The sequence below is a fragment of the Diabrotica undecimpunctata genome, chromosome 5 (genome assembly GCF_040954645.1).
Source record: "Diabrotica undecimpunctata isolate CICGRU chromosome 5, icDiaUnde3, whole genome shotgun sequence".
Lineage (NCBI taxonomy): Eukaryota > Metazoa > Arthropoda > Insecta > Coleoptera > Chrysomelidae > Diabrotica > Diabrotica undecimpunctata.
Genome location: NC_092807.1, coordinates 101,629,344 through 101,653,339, shown reverse-complemented (window position 1 = coordinate 101,653,339; position 23,996 = coordinate 101,629,344). Strand labels below are relative to the sequence as shown.

The 23,996-nt window shown below is 34.0% G+C and overlaps 1 protein-coding gene across 6 annotated transcripts in view; it reads left to right on the top strand.

Annotated features, from left to right (window-relative positions):
- LOC140440725 (probable peptidoglycan muropeptide transporter SLC46) overlaps positions 1 to 20,618 on the top strand; it is a 46,629-nt gene extending 26,011 nt beyond the window's left edge. For 5 of the 6 annotated variants that reach the window (XM_072531101.1, XM_072531096.1, XM_072531099.1 and 2 more), the window contains 6 exons: positions 2,206 to 2,463; positions 9,193 to 9,367; positions 16,427 to 16,631; positions 18,687 to 19,065; positions 19,222 to 19,462; positions 20,460 to 20,618. In XM_072531101.1, coding sequence (XP_072387202.1) covers positions 2,355 to 2,463; positions 9,193 to 9,367; positions 16,427 to 16,631; positions 18,687 to 19,065; positions 19,222 to 19,462; positions 20,460 to 20,541 — 1,191 coding nt within the window. In that variant the 5' untranslated portion in view covers positions 2,206 to 2,354 and the 3' untranslated portion in view covers positions 20,542 to 20,618. Of the gene's footprint in view, positions 1 to 797; positions 893 to 2,205; positions 2,464 to 9,192; positions 9,368 to 16,426; positions 16,632 to 18,686; positions 19,066 to 19,221; positions 19,463 to 20,459 lie in introns of all 6 variants that reach the window. The other variant, XM_072531100.1, reaches the window with a different exon arrangement.
- The last annotated feature ends 3,378 nt before the right edge of the window (positions 20,619 to 23,996 follow it).

Here is a 23,996-nt window from a genome sequence, read left to right as displayed (position 1 = left end):
TACGTAAGGCTCCGATGTCTGATGTCTCTCTGATCTTCAATATTCTGTGGAGTGCAAGTTGTCTGACGTACTGTTTATTGTCGGCTAACATTCCTAGTAATAAATTCTCTGAATGTCCAAAGAATGCATTTCTCTGTATGACTGGAAAGAAATGTCAGAATAAAGTTGCAAATCGTTTTGGCATCACCAGTTTTCAAAGAAATATGGCCTAGGTATTCAGAGTCCGGCTCTTTCAATATTGTAATATGCTCCTCCTAAATCACTCTTCCACGACCATCTTCGTGTATCAAAGTTTTATCTTCTGTACCATCGCAAAATAATTCGATCATGTCTGCACCAAAAATTGTAGGTTCATCTGTCAAAGTAGCCCCAGCTTTAAAACGAGGTCGTCGAACTCTATTTCTGTATATAACTGGTGATGAAATGATTGCAGCTCCAGCACGGTCTGAAACCCCATAACGATCTAATGTTCTGGCAACAACCCGAAATGTGACATCGGGCATTGTGAGTGAAAAAGTGGAAATAATCTACTGCGATTTGAAGACCTCAATTTTACTGTTTCTTTAATATATCTGTCTGTTGAACATTCGATCGTATCTTTGAAGTTGTAGGTGATTTATAAGTACTAGGAATGGATTCCACCTTTATTTGCAAGGCTCTTTGTTCTTCACGTTGTTTTTGTTGGTATAATATATGTAAATTATTCTAAATTTTTTTGATAGTCGCTTCACGATCTCTACCAGTCCGTTGGTCGATTAATAAATTTCGTTCTGGTATTGAATTTTTTTTGTTTCTAGGATAGTTACAATCTCTGAACTCTAAACATTGACAAGTATCAATATCAAACAATTCCTTGCTATCCTCACCAAACTTGAACAGCTTCTGAACATTGGTAAGTAGCAATATCAAACAATTTCTTGCAATCCTCACCAAACTTGAACAGCTTCTCTTTGTAACCGTTTTCGTCATTCCTGCCTTTATAAGGTTTCAATATTGTTTTATACGTATCATGGTAAGCTATAATTCTAGCTAATATTGTTTTGTATTCTACGATTGATAATGAAACTCTTCATTACATCTCATCTATTCTTTCCGTCACAATTTCACTGGTTTTCCGCACACAGTTGTTATAGCTTTGAGATACGAATATAAACCGTTTCATTATATTGTCGTATATAGGTAACACATTTTTAGGTATCGCACTGCCAGAACCAAATATTGGACAATATACTTCACTCCGGAGCAATGCCATCGTTGTAATCTAATTCTAATAACTGTAATCGAATTCACACCAAATTTGTCACAATACGAAACCTTGACTATTGAGCTTAATGCTATAGAAAACGATACTAAGCCCACCGATTATCGAAATAGTACCGAATAGTAAATACCTACCTAGAATTGAAATTGAGTGGAAGAGTGAGTGTGATAGACTCCTGTGACTGGTCATAACTGATTTATTGCGCCGTTAGGCAGTAGGTTGGCCCAAAATTCAAAATAGATCGATTTCAGTAGCACTGGGGCAGTTATTCTAATGGAAATAGCAAGAAGTATTAATGAAGTTTTTATTCATACCCTAGAAGCGGATTGATACCAAACCCTGCGTATGTAAAAATAAAAAAAAAATTAAATTTCAAAATTAAAATTACGTTGGGGCAGATGTCCGAGCGAAAATATCAAAAATGGCAATGAACTTTTGACTCCTTCGATTTCGCACCCCGCGTTTGTGAAAATCGTTATTTCATTTTCCTCCATATAACAGCCCTATTGGACACACCTATGATTCAGCCTTTCAACCCGATACGATCGTACATCCGGACGACTGAATGACAGGGAATTGACTGTACCTTGTGAATGCTGCAGGCCTCAGGCCTTAACTGTTCGTCGCGTGACCAATTCTACTCCCACCCGTCTCCGTTGTCGTCTCCGATCAAACACCGACATTGCTAACTGCAGTGGAACTTGGATATTACTGCCTCGGTAGTTACGTCATCTCGGTTGTAACGTCAATTTTTAATAGGTCCGCCCAAAAACTATTCGATAAAATTAATAAAAATCAACATTAAAAAAAAAGAAATTTTTTGGAGCAATATCGGACCGAAGTGTGAAACGAAAGGCTGCATGACAGGTGTATCCAAGCGATAAGCAACCTTACATAACTTCTTATAATTATTTTACTATCTTCTTAACATTTTTTTATTTTAGCTTCTGTGGTAACAAATCTAATTATCTATCGAACTTGCTACATAACACTCGGTTATAATAAAAGCGATTGTTCTCAACTGGGAAATAAAGATAATAATGTAACCCATCACTACGAAAAAATTGTTCAGCCTTATGCAGATGTCGTATTAATGGTAAAGTCCCTCCTCGATTTACTTCTGCCGACGTTTATTTGTCTAATGGCGGGATCATGGTCTGATAAACATGGGAGAAAACCAGTTTTGTTGGTTACTTTAGGAGGTAATGTATTTTGTTTTAATTTTGATTGTTGTGATGATGCGCTTTTCTCTGGGATCGAAAACAATTCCCAGAAAATCTAAGGGTAATATGAAACGTTTTGGATATAGTTCCCAAGAAAACATCGCGTAGGGAAGGCTGCAGTAGAAACCCAAGATAAACGTGTATGGAATAGTTTACAAAGAAACTTAGTAAAAGTAAGTTTTGTGGAATACATGCATATATATACATATATATATATATATATATATATATATATATATATATATATATATATATATATATATATATGTATACTTACTGTTATAGGTTTACTTACCGTTGCACATCATTATCATTGACAGAGATCGAAGTTGACATAGTTGCCAAAGTATAAAAAAATCCTGAATCCGTTTTAAATCAAATAGGTCACAATTATTGTAAAAGTGGATTATACCACAAAACAAATTAATATTTAATGTAAATAAATACAAACAAAACAAGAGTTAAAAAATAATCTTGTTAAAAACCATTTGAGCCGCTTGTATGCGTCGTATAAAAATGTAAAATGGAATACTTTTAAACAAAAACAACACTTTTTTCATTACTTATTGTTACGAAAGATTTATCCCACATAGGAAAAGTCCATTGATGAAAAAGATAGTGAAGTTTAAAACGTCAAAAAATGATTAGACAGTTGTCAGTTAGTTATATGGTATTGTCATATTGTTGGTGTTAAATAAAGTTAATTTTGAAGAAGTGTAACATTGGTGACAGCGGTGGGATAAAGAAATATTTAGCAGTTGTTAATGGTAAATACAAGATCCACTGAGTTTGACAAAGAAATGGATACGTCCGGACCCCCTGCATGGTTTTTAAAAATGAAAGAAGATGAAGAGAAGCGTAGACAAGAAGAGAAAGCGGAAAATGAGAAGCGTAGGCAAGAAGAGGAAGAGGAGAAGGAGAGGCGTAAAAAATAGAGGTAGAAATCATAGATGGTTTATCCAAAATTCACGAAAATTTTCAGTTAGAGATAAGTCAAATCATTAGTAGAATAGATAAGTTAGAAGAAAAACAAAACAATTTTGAAAATAAAATAAAACAACAACAAAATGATTTGAAATCTAATTTACAAATACAAATAGTTAATTTAGAAAAAAAGATTAATACACAAGCTTCTTTACCTAATGTTTCAGTAACTAATGTCGAATCTAAACAAACAGCTTCATCACCTTCCATAATTGAACGAGGTACAATTAGAACTAGTAAATTTTTAAAACCACCCACATTCGATGGTCAGACAGCATGGGAAACTTATCGTTTTCAATTTGAAGCTGCAGCTAGAGCAAATGGCTGGAATGAAAAAGAAATGGCAGCTTCTTTGGTGGTGTCGCTTCGAGGACAGGCAGCAACCGTTTTGCAATTCCTTCTCCAAGATGCACCCAGTTATACCTCTCTCGTTGAAGCTTTAGAAATAAGATATGGCCAACAGCATCTAAAGCAGGTTTTTCAAAGTCAGCTAAAAATTCGATATCAAAAACATAACGAAAGCCTGCAAGAATTTGAAGCCGACATTAAAAGACTATTGCACTTGGCATACCCTCAGACACCTAAAGATTTTCTGGAACAAATTGGAATACAGGCATTCATAGATGGACTACAGGATGTTGAAATGCAACAAGCTCTCCGATTACAACATCACAAATCGCTAAATGGAGCACTAGTCTCAGCCCAGGAGTATGAAGCGGCAAAAAGCATTTCCAAATCTCGCCCAAAATTAAGAGAAATAAGATTTCAAGAAAATGAAGAAATCATAACCGCAGATAACCAACAACCTATTTTATCCCAAATTTTAAACATACTGCAAAATCTTCAACAAAAACCTCGAAATGAAAACAGAAGATGTTTTAATTGCGGGAGAATAGGACATTTTCAAAACAATTGCAGAAGCCGATCCCAAACAAGGCAAGAACATCCAAAGAATGAGGCTAGAAGGTCGCCTAGATCGACATCCAGAAGCCCATCACATAGTCCTATTAGAAATACTAGTAGAGATAGGTCTCTAAGAAATCGATCTCCCACAACTGACTACAGATACGCAAACAATAGCCAGGGAAACGAATAAAAGTCGACACTAAGGGGCGGGCGTCGGCTGTATCTAATAAAAGCCCCCAAATTCCCACTTATACTTTACATAAAAATGAACAGAATTTATTACTTAAGGGCTACGTTGAAAATCAAAAATGCATCTTTATTATTGATACCGGTGCAACCAGATCCTTTATTCGAACTGGATTTCTGAATGAGAAACTACAACCCACTAAAACAAACTTAGTTCTTGAAACAGCTTCAGGCCACACTATTCCAATTCATGGAGAGATAACGGCAACCATACAGATTGGTAACACCTTGATAAAACACATTTTCCTTGTAGCCGATATTAAAGACGAATGCGTTCTTGGGATGGATATTATGCAGAACAAATTTATCATAGATCTTCAAAATAAAATTTTGTTAATTGAAAATGAAGAAATTGTACTAAATTTGGAAGAATCGGTACCTCAAGTAAGAGTTATAGTGAGCGAGGATACCGAAATTCCTCAAAATTCTGAAAGTATCATCCTGGCGAGACTGAGTCAAAAACCTGAAGGTCTACATTTCGGCGTTGTGGAAAGCGATGAACTAGTTAGTGATGGAATTTTGATAGCCAGATGCCTTATTAATGTAGATGAGATGATTCCAGTAAGGGTTGCTAATTTGTCTAAAAAGCCTTTTAAATTAAAGAAAGAACAACAAATAGCATTCTGTACACCAATAGAAAAAATAAGCAAGTGCGAAAAATATTTAAAAAAGAATATAGCTTCCAGTAACCCAGTTGACGCTAGCCTAGTGAAACAACCAATCAAAAATGTTGACCACTTAACAACTAAAGAATTAAACAAAATTAACGAATTTATTAATGAAAACTACGACATTTTTGAATCCGAGAAATCTACAGGGCGTACTAGTTTAGTTCAACATAGAATTTATACTGGAGATGCAAGACCAATTCGTCAAGCGCCACGGAGATTGCCATTTGCTAGACAAAAAGAAGTTGAAAACATAATACAAGACATGATAAATGCTGATATTATCGAAGAAGCTTCGGGCCCCTGGTGTTCACCAGTAGTCTTAGTAACTAAGAAAGATGGATCTACTCGCTTTTGTGTAGACTACAGAAGATTAAACCAGGTTACACAAAAAGACAGTTATCCGTTGCCACGAATAGATGATACACTAAACACTATCAGGTGCTAAATGGTTTTCTACCCTAGATTTAAAAAGTGGCTACTGGCAAGTAGAAGTACATCCTGATGATCGAGACAAAACTGCTTTTTCAACTGGCCGTGGTTTCTACAGGTTTCAGGTTCTACCATTTGGTCTGTGTAATGCTCCAGCTACGTTTGAACGTCTAATGGAGATGGTTTTAAGAGGACTTACCTGGAAAACGTGTCTAGTATATCTTGATGATATAATGATTATGTCCAAAACGTTTGACGAACATCTGAAAAAGTTAAGCGAGGTATTTGATAGATTGAGAAATGCCAATTTAAAGTTAAATTATAAGAAATGTTCACTATTTCAAAGAGAGGCATACTATTTAGGACATATCGTTTCAGTAAAAGGAATTAAAACTGATCCAGAGAAGATTTCAGTTATTAAAGATTGGCCTAAACCAGGAAATAAAAAGGAAATTAGAAGTTTTCTTGGACTCTGTTCATATTACCGAAAATTTATTAAAGATTTTGGCCGCATAGCTAAGCCCCTTTATCGACTAACCGAAAACAACATTGAATTTGACTGGACACCGGATTGTCAAAATGCTTTCATAGATTTAAAAAAACGACTTACAACAGCACCAATTCTAGCATATCCACGAGAAGATGGTAAATTTCTGTTGGATTGTGACGCATCTCAGCATGGTATTGGCGCAGTATTATCACAAGAACAGGAAGGCGAAGAAAAAGTTATTGCATATTTTAGTAAAACAATGGGAAAGGCTGAAAAGAATTATTGTGTTACCAGAAAAGAGCTCCTAGCTATTATAAAAGCCCTAGAACATTTTCATACTTTTCTTTATAACAGAAATTTTATAGTTAGAACTGACCATAGCGCTTTACAGTGGTTAATGAATTTTAAGAAGCCAGAGGGACAAGTGGCTCGGTGGTTAGAGAGACTCCAACAGTATAACTTCGACGTAGTACATAGAAAAGGGCGTCTCCATAACAATGCCGATATTCTTTCTAGGCGACCCTGTTTGGAACGACAATGCCAGTACTGTAAAAGACTTGAAGATAAAGAGAACATAACCGAAGAAGTAAGTCTCCAGGTAACCACAGTTATACAAGAAGAAGATAATGATCAGACTTCCCTAGAAAACCTTAAAAAGAGTCAAAAGAAAGATAATGACTTAAAAGTCATACGAGAATGGCTTAAAAATGGAGTAAGACCTATTTGTCAGGAAATAACCAAATACAGTGGAACTATAAAAGCGTACTGGGCTCAATGGGAATCTCTGTATCTTTCCAATGGTCTATTATATCGGAAGTGGGAAAGTCCCGATGGAGTACGTATAGTTCAACAAGTGGTACTGCCGAAATCACACATTAAAAGTGTGTTGCAAGAACTTCATAGCAGCCTTTCTGGAGGACATTTTGGAGTCAAAAGAACACTGGCCAGAGTTCGAAACAGATTTTACTGGATCAATTGTCGCCGAGATGTAGAAGATTGGTGTAGGAAATGCGATTTATGTAATGGTAAAAAAGGTCCTAGAACAAGAAGTCGTGGTAAAATGGCACAATATCTTTCCGGAGAGCCTTTTGAACGACTTGCAGTGGATATTCTTGGTCCACTTCCGATGACAGAGAGAGGGAACAAGTACTTAATGGTAGCAATAGATTATTTTTCAAAATGGCCTGAAATTGTACCCCTTCCTAATCAAGAAGCGACTACAGTAGCAGAAGCATTTATAACACACGTCGTATCAAGACATGGAGTTCCTTTAGAGTTACATTCTGATCAAGGACGAAATTTTGAATCAGAATTATGGCAAGAATTAATGAAAATCTTGGGTATTAAAAAAACTCGCACTACGCCACTCCATCCTCAATCAGACGGAATGGTCGAAAGGCATAATAGAACTGTTTGTCAATACCTTTCAATGTTTGTCTCTGATAATCAAAAAGATTGGGATAGTTTAATTCCTCTATTCCTGTTAGCCTATAGAAGTTCCGAACATGAAGCAACTGGTTATTCTCCATCAATGATGATCACCGGAAGAGAAATGAAGCTTCCTCAAGATCTTATTTTCGGAAGATTGTCCCCCTGCGAAGAAGAACGTTCATTCCCGACCTACATTGAAAATTTGAAAGAAAAATTAGAAACAGTCTACGAATTTGCTCGTAAAAGTTTGAAGCTTCAAAGTGATAAAGCCAAGGCCAGGCTCGACATACATGCTACTGGTACAACTTTCGCAAGAGGTGACCCAGTATGGTTATACAATCCCACACGTAAGAAAGGACTTTGTCCGAAACTTCAACGAAACTGGGAAGGCCCATACACCGTCCTGCAGAAAATAAATGATTTAATCTATCGCATCCAGTTTTCAGCTAGAAGTAAACCCAAGGTAGTTCATATCGAGAGACTAGCTCCATACCATGGAACTGATCCACCTCGTTGGCTTCAATCGATTCCCGATAGTCCAGTTATTCGAGGCGAATAACTATAAAAGAGGAAGCAGTGTTACGAAAGATTTATCCCACATAGGAAAAGTCCATTGATGAAAAAGATAGTGAAGTTTAAAACGTCAAAAAATGATTAGACAGTTGTCAGTTAGTTATATGGTATTGTCATATTGTTGGTGTTAAATAAAGTTAATTTTGAAGAAGTGTAACATTATTAACATTAGTCAACACAGCAACTGTCAAATAAGTGTTACCAATTTATGCCAAAATATCACCTTCGTTAGATTACAATTACAGTGTGTTCCGAACAAATGTTCTTCATAAAAACGCTTTATAATGCATTTATACAAATTAAATGAAACACATTATTGTGTATTTCTTTAAGTTAACATTAATAGAAATATTTAAATATTATTTTTACGCGTATATAATAAAATATGTCTAGTGACTGTAATGCCAGTGTACTCGGCAAAGTGATTCTAAAAAAGAACACACCTACCGCCTAAATATTTCGTGTTGGTATCATGTGACCTCACGGACTATGACGCGGATGACGTGCAACGGTAAGTAAATTAGATGAAGTATACATAATATATATATATATATATATATATATATATATATATATATATATATATATATATATATATATATAGTATCTACTCTAAAAACTAATCATAAAAGTAAAATAGAGGGACGAAAGAGAATTGATAAACAACAGCCATTACGGCTGAAAACCCTTCGTGACTGGACAGAATAATTGCCAACATCAAGAAGCAAAGGAAAAACAAAAGAAGGAAGTGCAATAATTAATAAAAAAATTAACTATACAAAACTATATCACCAATGAGAGGAAGAGTGAGACAAAGAAGAGGTGACAAATTCAGTAACGTGAGCTCCGAGCTGTGCCAAAGCCTTTCAGTAGAACATCTATATACCTGGTAAACTCTGCTTCAAAAAATATTTTATAGCTTAGGATTATATATACTATCTACATCATATTTTGTTTTATAAAATTTAATTTTTGTAGGTATAGCTTTCAGTTGTGCACTAACCATATTATACTGCTTATTTGAAGATTTATCTCCATGGATATTTTTGATTACTGCAATACCAACCATGATAACAGGCAATAACACTACATTTTTCGCCATAACACTCTCCTACATATCTGATACTTCGACAAGGGAAACCAGAGGCTTAAGGTAAGTTCTCAGTTCAATACCGGAGGTACTGTTCAGAGACCTAACCTGCTCAAAGTATTTGGAAAGTAGCATAAAAAACTGTGCATGAGAGAGCACAGTTTTTTATGGTAGAATGTCAAAACGGTCTTTGTACAGGATTGCTGAAAGAAGAAAAACAATAAATACCGATATGTGTGTCAGGTGTATCATAAAATTGTGCTTTTAATAATTTTCATACGTAGTATACTTTTGATTTTGTCCTGCTTCTAGAATTTTTGTATAATATCTAATAGAAGACATGATATTTAAACAAGATCACTTAGCCTCTGAAAGTCATAGTGGTATAAGTAAAAAAAAATTAAATTTTGACTTATACCAGTTTTTCATCTGATTAGGTTTCTAACTATTATTTGATAAAGTGATTTAAGTTTAGTTTGTGATATGACCACTAGGAAACTTGCAGATGTTTTTAATAGAAACGAAATTTATGTTTTTCCAAGCGGAAGAAAGGTTCGCACGCAGTTGATTCACATCATTTTTAGCTGATATATTGGTATAAGTTTGCGAGTAAATATAACAAACATAGCAAATGCAATACTAAGACACAGGCTTGTCTCAAACTGATGGAAGGAAACCAATGTAATCATGATACTGAAGCCAGGAACGAACAACACATTTCAGCAACATTACAGGCCGATTAGCAGTCAGCAAAATAGTAGAGTGAGTCATCTAAACCAGACTCCAATCAGAGACAGACAGGCTAGTATTAATGCCAGAAGCACAATTCGGATTCAGAGCTCAACATTCCAGTGAACTACAAGTACTTAGACTTACAGAGTACATAGCAGCTGTATTCAACGACCAGCAATATACAAGAGCAGCTTTCATGGATGTATTTAAGCAAAGCCTTCTTCTACGGAGTGTGACATTAAGGATTGACATACAAAATAAGAGATTATGGATACAGCTGAGCCAAGAAGAGACTGATTTCTTCGTAGCTAAGCGACCGGAGATTCAGGGTCCAGATAGGATTAGTTCTATCTGAACACGGATTCCCGGAACCTATAGTACCACAGGGAGTGGTCTTATCATCCCTTTTGTATAGCATATATGCAGTAGGCCTTCCAAGAACAGCCGGAATACTACTCAGCCTGTATGCAGACCTGAATATGGCTGCAAGAAATCTATAGGCAGTACTAGATATAGTAGAAGAATGGAGTATTTAACGGAAAATAGCCATAAATTCAGAGAAGATTACGGCATTATCTTCAAAAAGAAACGAGATAGTCCAGAAGAACAGCTAACATTGCAAGACAAATCCGTGCAATGACAGAATGATACTAAATATCTAGGAATCGTAATGGACCAACGTTTAACGTTCATACCATATGTAAACGCAGCAATAAGACGACTTACAGGAAGAAAAAAAAATTAGCAATGAAAACAAAAGTAAGACTAATAAACAGCATCATAATATCCATAATAACATATGCATCCCTTGCATGGGGAAACACATGTAACACTAACAAAAAGAAGATACACGCAGCACACACCAGATGCCTAAGAGAAGCTGCAATTTGTCCCAAATACGTAGCTGCGTAGGAAATCTATAGAATATGTAGAAATCAATAAAACAATAAGCAGAATGATAAAAGAAAATAAGAGAAAAGAACAAGAAATAAAAATAGAAGAAGTAATACAGAACAACAAAAATATGAAATGTTTAAGACCGAAATTAGGTAAGTGTGAAATAAACAAAATAAAAGATGTAAACGGAGTAGAAACAAACATTAAAGATGACATCATAAATATAATCCACCATTTCTACTCAGAATTATATAAAACAAAAAAGGAACCACCAGAAGAAATTAAAAACCAACTTAAGGCTAAAATAAAAAATTTCAACTCAAAGCTACAGCCAGAAATAAGCAAATCAGAAATAAAGAAGGCATTGAAAAAAATGAAAAACAACAAATCGCCTGGAAAAGATGGAATAACTGCAGAGATGCTGAAATATGGTGGAAAAATGGTAATTAATACTCTACATTTCTTTTTTAACAAGATATTAAAAGAAAAAAGAATCCCAAACAACTGGAAGGAATCCGTAACCATTATCCTACACAAGAAAGGGGATAAAGCAGATATAAAAAACTACCGCCCTATAACACTCCTCAATGTAATGTATAAACTCCTAACAAAAATTTTAACCAATAGATTGACGACAAAATTCGACGGATACCAGTCGAAAGAACAAGTTGGTTTTAGAAAGGGATTCAGCACAAGTGATCATTTACTAAGTATGAAAATACTTATAGAACGAGCAAATGAATACCACATTCCTCTATCTATATATAGCGTTCATAGATTTCGAAAAGGCTTTCGACAGTGTCGAACATTGGGCAGTGAAAAGTTCTTTGATTAACAGCAGAATTGACCACAGATATACGGAACTAATAGCCAATATATATAAGGAAACCAAAACAACAATTAAAGTATATGAAGGAACAAAATCAATACAAATAAATAGAGGCGTGAGACACAATATCACCGAAACTTTTCAATCAGGCTCTGGAAGATATTTTTAAAAGATTAGAATAAGAAGAAAAAGGTATAAAAATTTGAGGACAACGCTTGAACCATCTAAGGTACGCTAATGACATCGCATTGATAACCGATAAAAAAGAAGAATTATTTGAAATGATGAAAGAACTGGACGTAGAAGCTGGAAAGATAGGCCTTAATATGAATTACAGCAAGACCAAAATCATAACAAATACAGATGAAGACATCACAATGACGATCGGACAAGATGAAATAGAACAAAGTTCATGATTATATATACCTGGGTCAAACTATAAAACTTAACAAAGAAAACCAAACAGCAGAGATAAAAAAGACGAGTTAGACTGGCATGGGCGGCATTTGGCAAACTAAGCTACATTCTTAAAAACAAAATATATCCACAGCATCTTAAGACCAAAGTATACAATCAATGCGTACTTCCTGTTCTCACTTATGGTTCCCAAACGTGGACATTTACAAAAGCAAACATAGACAAAATCATGAAAACCCAAATTAGCAATGGAAACACAAATGTTGCACATAAGACTAATGGATAAAAAGAGAAACGAGTGGATAAGAGAGAAAACAAAAGTGAGGGATGTTAGACAAGAAGTTGCAAAATTGAAATAGAGATTTGCCGGACACAATATAAGACAAAATGAAGACCGATGGAACAAAATTCTTATAAGTTGGAGACCGTGTGAATATAAACGAAGCAGAAGAAGGCCTAAAATGAGATGGGTAGATGATATCAAGAAGCACGTGGGCTCTAGGTGGATGACTGTAGCGACAGACAGATAAGAATGGAAAAGGATTGTGGAGGCCTATGTCCAAAGATGGACCGAAGAAGGCTAATTAGATAGAGAGATAGACGTAGCTGAACGCTTTACGAAGAAGCCTTCGTAGTACATCAGCGTGATATGGGGTGGGGTGGAGGGCGGTTTGAAACATTGAGGCGGGATGGAGTGGTCCCTGAATTACACAGATCAATCTTCATCACTCCAATGAATTGTATACCAGAATGTTATTTTAGGGATGTGTAAGTCGCAGTGGCTAGGTTCATTTCTAGGGCTTACTTGTTTGGTATAAGCAACGAATATAGACGCTTATAGAATACTGGTATTTAATCAAAAAAATATACCTTAATTTAGACGATGTCAGAATTCACAAGGTTTGTAACCGGGTTAATAATAAATTTTTGGCCTAGTTCAAATAAATACAAACTTTTGGTAGTGGTTGTCAGATGAAGTTTTGGCGGAGCGAGAGAGCGCTCTGCTGATGATTTTAATTTGTAGAAACGAGTCCTGCATAGGTACTTTTTTTACTTTTATTTTTTTTAACTGATATTTTACGGTTTACGAAATGGCACAAATTTTTTTTTCCCAACGTCACTTAATTACCAGAAGGAAACAAAACACGAAGAAAGACAATTTTACTTTACTCAACAAACAATGAACATACCAATTTTCTGTGTGTGGATTTATTTTAAACATATAGTGATAGACCTCCTACAAGTATTTTACTGCCAACATTGGCACGACTTTACCAAGAACCAAGAATCAGCACACGTACTTTACCAGTCTGTAGTCCTCAGCTGACTGGTTGGACGAATATTCTAATTCCGAGTTGGAAGAAGACGAATAATCTGTGATTTTTTAAGCGTACCTTTTGCCAGAATCAGAACAGTTCAAATAGTAAATTAAAAAAATGATCTATGGGTCATTACAGAGACTGGGCAGAACTTAGATGTGACAATTAAAAACATTTTTGTTTAAGCCATGATTCTATATTCATACTGTTCCTTATTTAATCGTTATTCTCCAATTTACTGCTGCAGACGAACTAAATGCATGCCTAACATCATCCAAATAATATGCGAGTATTTTTACAACAAGATCAAAGTGCATTTGTGTTTTCGAAGCAGTTGTTGGATATTTGAAGTGGTAAAGTCGCTATTAACATCTCAACTGGATTCATTTCATTGCCCAGAGATTTCTTTTACTTTACGGACTCAAAATGGTAGCTTATTGAACATTAAAACAATATTTAGTTTTACCATGGGAACCAATCAACGAGAGAATAATTAAACGCATATAGACATACGGTAAAGAGACAGTGATACTCGGAATATATGCACCAACAGACGATTCCCCGAGAGTAAAAAAAGAACATTTCACGGAAAAATTTCAACATCAAATAGAGCTAATTAAAAAGAACGTTGAGATAATTATAATAGGAGACCTTAACGGCAGAACCGGAAGGAAAGAAAACGATAAAGTAGTGGGGAGATTTGGGGAGGATGAACAAAACGATAACGGAGAACTTCTGATTGAATTATTCGAACTAAACAACCTAAAAATCAAATATGTGCAAGTCAGAAGAGGAGCAGAATGTGGAAGGGACCATAAACTACTGACAGCAAAAATGGGCATTAATTGGAAACATAACAAGACCTATAGAAGAACCTTTGAACACTATAAGAGAAAAACAATACAATATAGAACTACTCCAAGAACAATCAATACGAGAACTATACCAACAACGTCTAGACCAAAAATTAATAGAATTTAGATACGGCAACATCGAAGAAATATGAGCATATAAAGGCTAGTATAAAATAAGTAGCATTCGAAGCCCTTGGAGGAAAAGAACATATACAAATAAACAGCACTATTATGATATAAATGAAACAACAAAAAGAATAATTAAAGAAAAAAAGCAACTATACAGAAAATGGCTGACTACAAACAACGATGAGGTTTATAAAGAATATAGAGAAAAAGATAGAGAAGTGAAAAAACAAATAACACAACAAAAGAATGAATAATGGGAAAGAACCTGCTTAAATATTGAATCATACATAGGAGATACAAGAACTTGGGAGTCATGGAAAGTACTGAGAAGATTGAAACAAAACTCAAAAGAAAAAATTAAATTAAAAAATATACAGGACAAAGAATGGAAGGACTATTACAAGGAACTGTTAACAGAACAAAGACCACAATTCATTGGAAAAGAAAACAGGCGAAGACGAAGCAGATCCCCACAACAAGAAATAGAAATAACAGATAGAGAAATGAGAACGGCCATAAAAGCAATCAAAAATAAGAAAGCACCGGTACCTGGAGGCATCTCATCTAAGCTTATAAAATACGGATCAAAAAAAATTACACCGGATGATACAATGGATATTTCAGAAAGCCATAAATGGAGAACAGCTCCCAAAGGAATGGACGGAGGCATATATGACATCTATATTTAAGAAAGGAGATAGAAAAAGATGCGAAAACTACAGAGGAATAAGCGTAATATTACCAATGGGAAGATACTGCGAGAGAAGATAGAGCAAGCCATAAAAGGCAAAATCGGGGAGGATCAGGTAGACTTCACGGCAGGAAGATCATGCATAGACCACATATACACACTGGAACAACTGTTGGAAAATAAAAAAGCAAAAAATAGAGATATACATTTGGCATTTGTGGACCTAGAAAGGCGTATGACTCTGTACCAAAGTCAGAACTATGGGATGCAATGTACAAATTAGAAATCCAGACGGAACTCATAGAAGCTACAAAAGCTCTGTATTAAGAAAATAAAATGTCCATTAAAATGGGAACAAGAATTATAGGAGACTTCACCACAACAAAAGGGCTCCTGCAGGGTTGTTCCACATCTCCAACCCTATTCAAAATATACTTAGAGAAAGCCTTGACTACATGGAAAATAAAATTCGAAGGCATGGGAGTACCTTACGGAACGAATACCTATATACGTTAAACTTTGCAGACGATCAAGTAGTGATTGCACAAGACCAAGATGACCTCAGCTACATGATGAAGAAACTACAAGAAAAATATACCAAGGCTGGCCTAGATATTAACCTCGCGAAAACAGAGTACCTATCTACAAGTGAAGAAGACATAGAAGATCTACAGATTGATGACAACGTAACAATCAAAGGGAAGGAAAAATTCAAATACTTGGGGTTTATAATCACGAAAAAGGCAACAACAGAGGAAGAAATTACACAAAGATTAGGACAAACAAGAACAGCAATCCGACAACTTAACTCAGTATGGTGGGATAGACACCTAAATATAAAGACAAAAACACAGATTTATAAAACATTAGTGCGAAGTATTATGACATATGCGGCTGAAAATTGGATCATTAGCAAGAAAAACAGCAGTAAGATAGTAGCAACAGAGATGGAATGCCTGCGAAGATGTTGCAGAGTAACAAGAATGGATAGGAGAAGTAATGACAAAATAAAGCAAGGAACATAAATAGAAACAGACGACGACGAAGTAGACGACGCCATCATGAGAGGGGCCTAAACGATGGAGAATGGGACAACAGAGAGATATGAAAACGATTGAGCGAGGGAAGGCAGTGAATACTGTATAATCCCTGAATATATATATATATATATATATATATATATATATAATTTTAAGGCGATAAGAAATTTAGCGGGTCAGCTAGTATTTAATAAAATATTTCCCTTTATTTTAGAATGGCCTTTTCTGAAGTGGCTTTATCAATTGGTTCTCTGTTAGGAAGTATTTCAAGTTCCCATATATTTTACGCCACCAATTATCCATCAATGTTTGCCATTGGTTTGGCATGTGTATCGATTGGTATAGCTTATACAATAATTTGTGTACCAGAATCTATAGAAAATCTGCGGGACTCAAGGAAATTAATACCAAATACTGAAGTAAGTGATAAGTTAACATAAAAAGAAAATATATAGTAAACGTGTTTATCTTTTCCTTATTTAATTCTTTGGGTCTCGTATTACCTAAAAATGTGGTAGTTAGTCCATAAAATCCGAGGATTTACCTGTTTTTAAATCTTTGATTGCCGTTTTGACATCTTCCGCGCTAAAAGTCTGCGAGAGACGTTTATGTCTTTTTCTTTTTAAGAAGTTTATGTTGCTGTTTAACTTTAATAGTACGTGTTTTATGGAATGGAGGCTGGAATAAGTTTACTATTCTGGTAGCTATCTGATCAGGAGTAACTGAGCTTGTTTTGTTATTTACTAGTTTTGTACCACCACTAATTTTCCTCAGCAGAATCCAAGTATTTCTACTAGAATATCTAAATTCTAAATTTTCAGTTGTATGTGCCCATTTTATTTTCTTCTTCAATATGAATCAATAGCACCACATCAGCTATTTCCGAAATTTTCTTATTCTTGGGACTTGCTACGTAATAATTCTGTTTTTTGCAGACGAGATGGTAGCTTTTCTAAAGCGATCCCAACTGCTGATTTCTGTTGAAATCTATATTGTGGCCATTTCTAAGCATGTAATTCATTTATTTTCATCACTATGAAAGCTCTATTAAGGTCACATCGGTATTTTTAGACCCAGGTTTAGAAGGAGAAATCATTGTTGTGAATGTTATGGAGTTTATTTGGACCCGGAAGTGAATAATTTTTGACACAAAAAACTTAGAACCAAAATTCAATCTATTCCCCAGGTGGCTGATCTAGATGTGCCTTTGTTTTTCCATCAAAGACTATACCCTAGCAAATAAAAAACGAAATTAGTCATCAAAAATCACGCGTCATAAATGGTCGAAAGTAGCCGAAATCACATGGCAATCATGAATAGTCGAAAATTTTGAATTCCGTCATTGGCGGCGCGTAAGAAAATATGTTTCCTTGGTGTTCACTTCGTATTCTAAAAATATAATATTATATTTGTGCTTCTAATAATACAAATAATACATTGGATCTAGTTTATAAAATAAGTTTTCATGAAACATATTGTTACAAATATAATCTTTCCAGAAATTGTTCACACGTGTTCAGCAGTAAACAGAACAAAAGGCAATTATCAAGATTCGAAGTTTATTTCTGAAAAGATTTTAATATTCTAGAGTGTCAAAAACGTCAGCACCAGGAAATGAACAAATGCAGATTCAGATCGCTACCGGGCCGAAAGTTGGGTAACGGTCAGAATTTTGAACATAAAAAAAGGACTCAAAGATATGAACGAAAATATAAATATCAAACTAGAAAACAAACTATCACATGAAAACATAAATAAAGAGTGGGATGGATGCAGAAACATCGTGAAATAAGCAGCTGAAGAATTAGTAGGCATGGAAGGTAAACAAAGAAGAACAAAAACGAATGACTGGTTTAATGAAGAATGTTCAGATTATAACAGAAATACAAGAAAAAACAGAGCATATTTATTAATGCAACAGTGGCACAGAACCAGACAAGCAGAGAAGGAATATAAATAACTACGTAAAGAAAATCCAACTCAGGAAGAAGAGAGAACATATGAAATAGAACTTTAAGAACTACAAGAACTAAGTAAGCCAACAGACACAAGAAAATTTTACCAGAAACTGAACAAAAGCAGAAAAGAATTCAAACACAAGATATGACGAAATAAGGAGGGCAATATATTGACAGAACAGCAAGAAAGCTCACCACCACAGCGAGAGCGCCCAACGAACTCACTTACATGACTCATTTCATTTTTATTTGCTGAAGTATAGCTAGATGTTGTTAAGTTGAGCCCAGGAAATTGTCTGCGGTATATAGGTGTATGGTGTATGTTTTTATTTATTATTTATTTGTTTTTTATAATCATAAAACAGAGTTACCGCAGATATATATAGCATTACACCAATAATAGAAAAATATCAATTATATATGCTATAATAATATACTAATAATATATTAAGTTGTCGGCTATATTTACAATCATTTTCTTTTTACTTAGTAATACTATTTTTGTACCCGTTTTAGGACGAAAAGGAAAAACCAGTTAAGTTAAACTTATTTAAAGAAATTATTCAAACCACCATTAAAAAACGGGAAAACTACAATAGAGCCGTAATCCTTTTAACAATTACGTCTATTATAATTTACATTTTTCTCACACATGCAGATACAAACACTCGATATATCTTCCTTCGTGGAAAACTGAATTGGACATTTACAAAGTACAATCTTTATAATAGTGTTTGTATGTTAATTTGGGCTGCGGCTACCATGGCTGGAAGTTATATTCTTCAAAGGAAGTTTCATATTAAGGACTCCGCACTTGCTCTGATAGGGTTGATATCTATGTCAAGTTGCGTCATTTTGCAGTTTCTTGCAACCAATGATACGATGATTTATATTGGTAAGTACTGTTCGCTGGTTAAATTGACAATGGTTGTGGACTGCATAACTTGTAATTGAATTGAATTAAAATTGATACATGACTTGCTTCATACACATACACACTACTGAGTATTTTTTGTCTACTGTCTTATAAAATGTAATGTTTTTGTTCCAGCTGGTGCTTCAAAATGTATGGGAGGACTGGTCGCTCCCATGCTGCGAGCTAATATATCCCGCTTAGTACCATCCCATGAAGTTGGTAAGATATTCGCAATGGTCGTAGGAGCTGGAGCTCTGGTTTCTGCTGCTTTAACACCTTTATATACATTAGTATATAACAATACGATCTACATTAACTCTGCGTTATATAATCTGCTTTCCATTTCTTTATTGGCAATAACCATTACTTTAGTACTGTAAGTGTTCATTTGATCGTATTTATTTAGCTATTTTTGTTGAACTAAAGAATTGCAATATATTTTTTAAGTATGCCCGTTTCAGAAATTAGTACAGTCAAAAGTACAGTGAGTGTAATGTGCTAACTACCTAGGTTGTACCATTTCGTGAAAATGTCACTCTTAGCTAAAGTATCTCCCTTACACCACCACAAAAACAATCATGGAGTTCCCTACTCGGAGCTTTTCTCCCAGATAGTTGATCTAATCCCTTGGACAAATATTGGTAGCAAGAACGATCCCAAGAGAGATCAAAGCATAAACCATTACACAAAAATTTAAACATACATTTTTTTGAATAAATTGGCTCACGTTTTTCTACATTACAGCAAGTCCTGTACAAGAGTAGCTAAAGGACTAAAAATGATTGAAGGTCCAAACAAAAACTAAATGGCTGAAAGTCCGAAAATAAAAAAACTGGCTGAAGTCCTTAATATTAACGAAAAATGCCTGCATTAAATATCTGCAAAATGTGTTTTCGATGTAGGGCTTCTGGATGAAAAGTTAACGATGTCACAGCGGTATCAGGTCTCCTAATTATCCATTAGATGATGGAATCTTGTGACTATATAAAACCATTGGTTTTAGAATCCAATGGATGTGGAATGGAGCTTGATGGTGGATTAATTGCCAGTCCATGGATTTCCGATACGGGACGGGACCCAAGATTCTAAAAACAGAGTAAGTTTTCGGCACAGAAAATGATTCCACACTCTATGTAAAGTCCCTAATCCCAAAGAGTAAGGAATTTTTCATAGAAGAAAGTTTATTGAAATAAAAAGAAATTAACATAAAAAAGCCCAATGAAAATTTGCCCACATGATACAGCTAAATGGAATTTCTACGTGAAAAATATGAGTTTATTGGTATTAAAATATTAGCAAATCACAAAGAAAATTTAGGGATTAGTAAACCAAAAATAACAAAAAAATTCTACATTTCTTATCTATTTTTTTAGATCAGTAATATGTTTGGAACAAAAATCACAAATATATACACCTGCAGTTCAAATAGTTGAAGAAGATATAAATGGAAGCTAATTTTAATAATGTGATAGTCCCAGAAAGGGTGAATCTAATTTATTTTTTGTTAGTTCAAGGTTTTATTAAAGAATTATTTTTTACTAGGCGCGTTTTTATTTTCCATTTATTTAACCATCTAGGTATAGCTATGACAGTCAAAAAGAGATTAGAGAGAAGTAAAAAATTACGGAACAAAAGTTTTAAAAACTATATACAAATATTATTTACTATGTTTAATGTGAATTAGCCACAATTTCCGATGAAAATACATTTATTATAAAATTTCCATTTCCACTTCGGAAAGCGTTCGGAAGACGTATCAATCATGTGTGTGTGTGTGTGTGTGTTTTGTTTTATGGCACTGGAACTAAGCCAATTAGCCAGAACAAATATGTGAAAGTTATAAGGAAAATGCTTCAGTTAAGTATTAATTTTCACTTAATGCGTATCTAATATTATCTTATATTATTTAATGAACAACACATATTATTATACATAATACTCAATATTATATTATTGATTATCCTTATAATGTAACTATTTTTTTTTTTAACTATATTGTTTGGTTTTTGATTTATTATTTGTTTTTTTTTTTTTTTTGCCGCTAATTTGCCGATACAAAAGAGTGGGATTTATGTTAGTGTGCTTATAATTTAAATTTACATTTAACTGTATGTACATAAATAACCTCATATACTCGTATATCTTCAGTTGCAAGTAAGCTCGATAAGTTAAAAGGTGTGTCTATTTTTAATTTATATAGATTACTAAGTAGTGCAGAGATCTCTTGTTGAATAGAAGGGCATTCTAATATAATATGTTCTAAACTACCATGTTTTCCGCATTCGCAATAATCTTCGTTATGGATACCTAAACGGTGTTTATATTCCGGATACATTGCATGGTTACTTCTGATTCGTGAAATTGTTTTTATAAAATTTCTATTTTGTACATTAAAAAACCATGGTTTTATGTTTAGTTTTGGAAGCAACAATTTAAACTTTTTCCCAGAGTTGGATTTTTCGTATTTTTCTTGCCATTTAGTTTTCATGGTTATTTTCATTTGGCTTACGTGATCGTTCAAAGGTAGCTTCATGTTAATCATCTCCCCTTCTGTAGTAGCCCTTTTTGCTAATCTATCTGCTATCTCATTATATTCTATCCCACAATGACTTTTTACCCAAGATAATGTAATTATCTTTTCATTTTTATTCAAATTTGTAAGTACTTCATATACATCTTTAATTAAATCGTCATACTGGTCGGTTATGTTAATATTTTTTATCTTTTCTAATGCACTTCTGCAGTCAGAGAATATTACTATATTAGTGCCGGATAGGGATTGAGCATAGATTAGTGCATTTTTAATTCCGACTATCTCTGCAGTGAATATTGACGATCCCTTAGGCAGTTTATACAGTCGCTTTATTTTTTTATTAACATGATAAAGAGCCAAACCGGCATTTCCATTAATTACAGAACCGTCAGTAAAGATGTAATCATGATTTTCCCATTTATGATGAATTTTATTAAGAAAATATTTATTTAGTAATTTTTCTGGGAGTCTAGGGTAGTCATCGATTAAATGGAATACAGGGCGAATATCGTAGTGTTTAAAAGACGTTAAGTTGTTAATAGTTAATATATTGTCCTTAATTTCTGGGTAGTTATAATAACTTTCGATCAATAGAGGAGTTTTTTTATATTTCCAATATCGATTTGTTAAAACCTCGATAGTTAACTGATGAATTGTGTGTGTAAGATTGTAATTTTTTGCGTATATCTTAAATAAGTTTTTATTACTTAAGAATTGTCTCCTTAACTGAAGTGGAGGTATGCAACTTTCCGCCTCCATAACAACTATGGGTGTAGATTTCAGATACCCATTACAGATTCGTAGACATTTATTTTGGATTTGATCAATCTTTTTAAGATGACATTCAGAGGCCGATCCATATAATACGCACCCATAATCGATTATTGACTGAATAAAAGATTTATAAAATAGAAGACAAATATTAGGGTCTGCCCCCCACTTACTATGGCTGAAAACTTTTATGATGTTTATAGCATTTTCAATTTTAGATGTTATATAATGAATATGAGATTTCCAGTTAAGTTTTGTATCTAGAGTAATACCTAGATACTTAATTGAAGCTAGGTACGGGAGTGTGTAATTTTTTAGTGTTATTGAAGACGGATGATGAAACCTCTTCCTAGTAAATGTAACAGCTGCTGACTTATTTTCTGAAATGGAAAATCCGTTATTCTTTACCCACTTTTCTAATGAATCTGAAGCTACCTCTAAATGTTGATGACATTTTTCTATATTTTGTTCTGCCGTATATATACATATATCATCAGCATATTGTAATGTTTTTATATTCCTATGGAATATAGTATCCAAGTCAAATGAGTATATAATGTACAAAATAGGACTTAATATGCTGCCCTGAGGAAGGCCAACAGCAGCTTTTTGAGGACCTATTAACTTGTCTAGTGTACGAATATAAATATTTCTCTCATTATACAATTTATAAATATTAAAAATAAGTAGTTCCGGTAGTTTTAGCTTTTGCATCTTGTCCATTAAAATGTCTAATTGAATATTATCGTACGCTCCTTTTATATCTATGAATAAGCAGGTTGTTGAAAAATTGTGTGAGAATCCACTTTGTATGTCAGTAACTAGAGTAGTCACATTATCTAACGTTGAACGATTTTTTCTAAATCCGAATTGGTTTTCGGGTAATAGTTTATTGAATTCTAAAAAATGTTCTAGTCTATTTTTAATCATTCGTTCAAAAGTTTTTAATAAACAAGATGCCATAGCTATAGGTCGATAAGAATCTGAATTATTAGATTTTTTTCCAGGCTTTAATAAAGGGACTATAATATAGTCAAGCCAATCATTGGGAATTGGTATTTTATTAAACCATATATTATTATATATATCCAACAACGCATTTCTGCCGGAATAAGATAGATTAAATATCATATTATACTGAATTTGATCCTTTCCAGGGGATGTATTACAATTTTTTTTCATAGCTCTATTCAATTCATACAGACTGAAAGGCGCTGTTAAATAATTATCTGAATTTCCAGAGGAATCATATGCACAAGGTTGTAATGGTTTAGAAATGCAAACTTTTGGACATAATTTATTTTGAAAATCCTCTATCCATTCAGCACTTGATTCTATGTAATGTGTATTGTTTTGTCTTCTATTTTTATAACTATTTACTTTTTGCCAAACTTGTTTCATAGGCGTGGTTTTATTTAAGGACTGACAATATATTTTCCATGATTCCGATTTGGTTATTTTTATCGTTCTTTTTGCTATTGCATCAGCTCTTTTATAGTTTATTAAATTTTGCAGGTTTGGATTGTTTTTGTATATTATAAATAAATGTTTTCTGTTATTAACTTTTGCCTGACATTCATCATTCCGTATCAATCATAAATTCTCG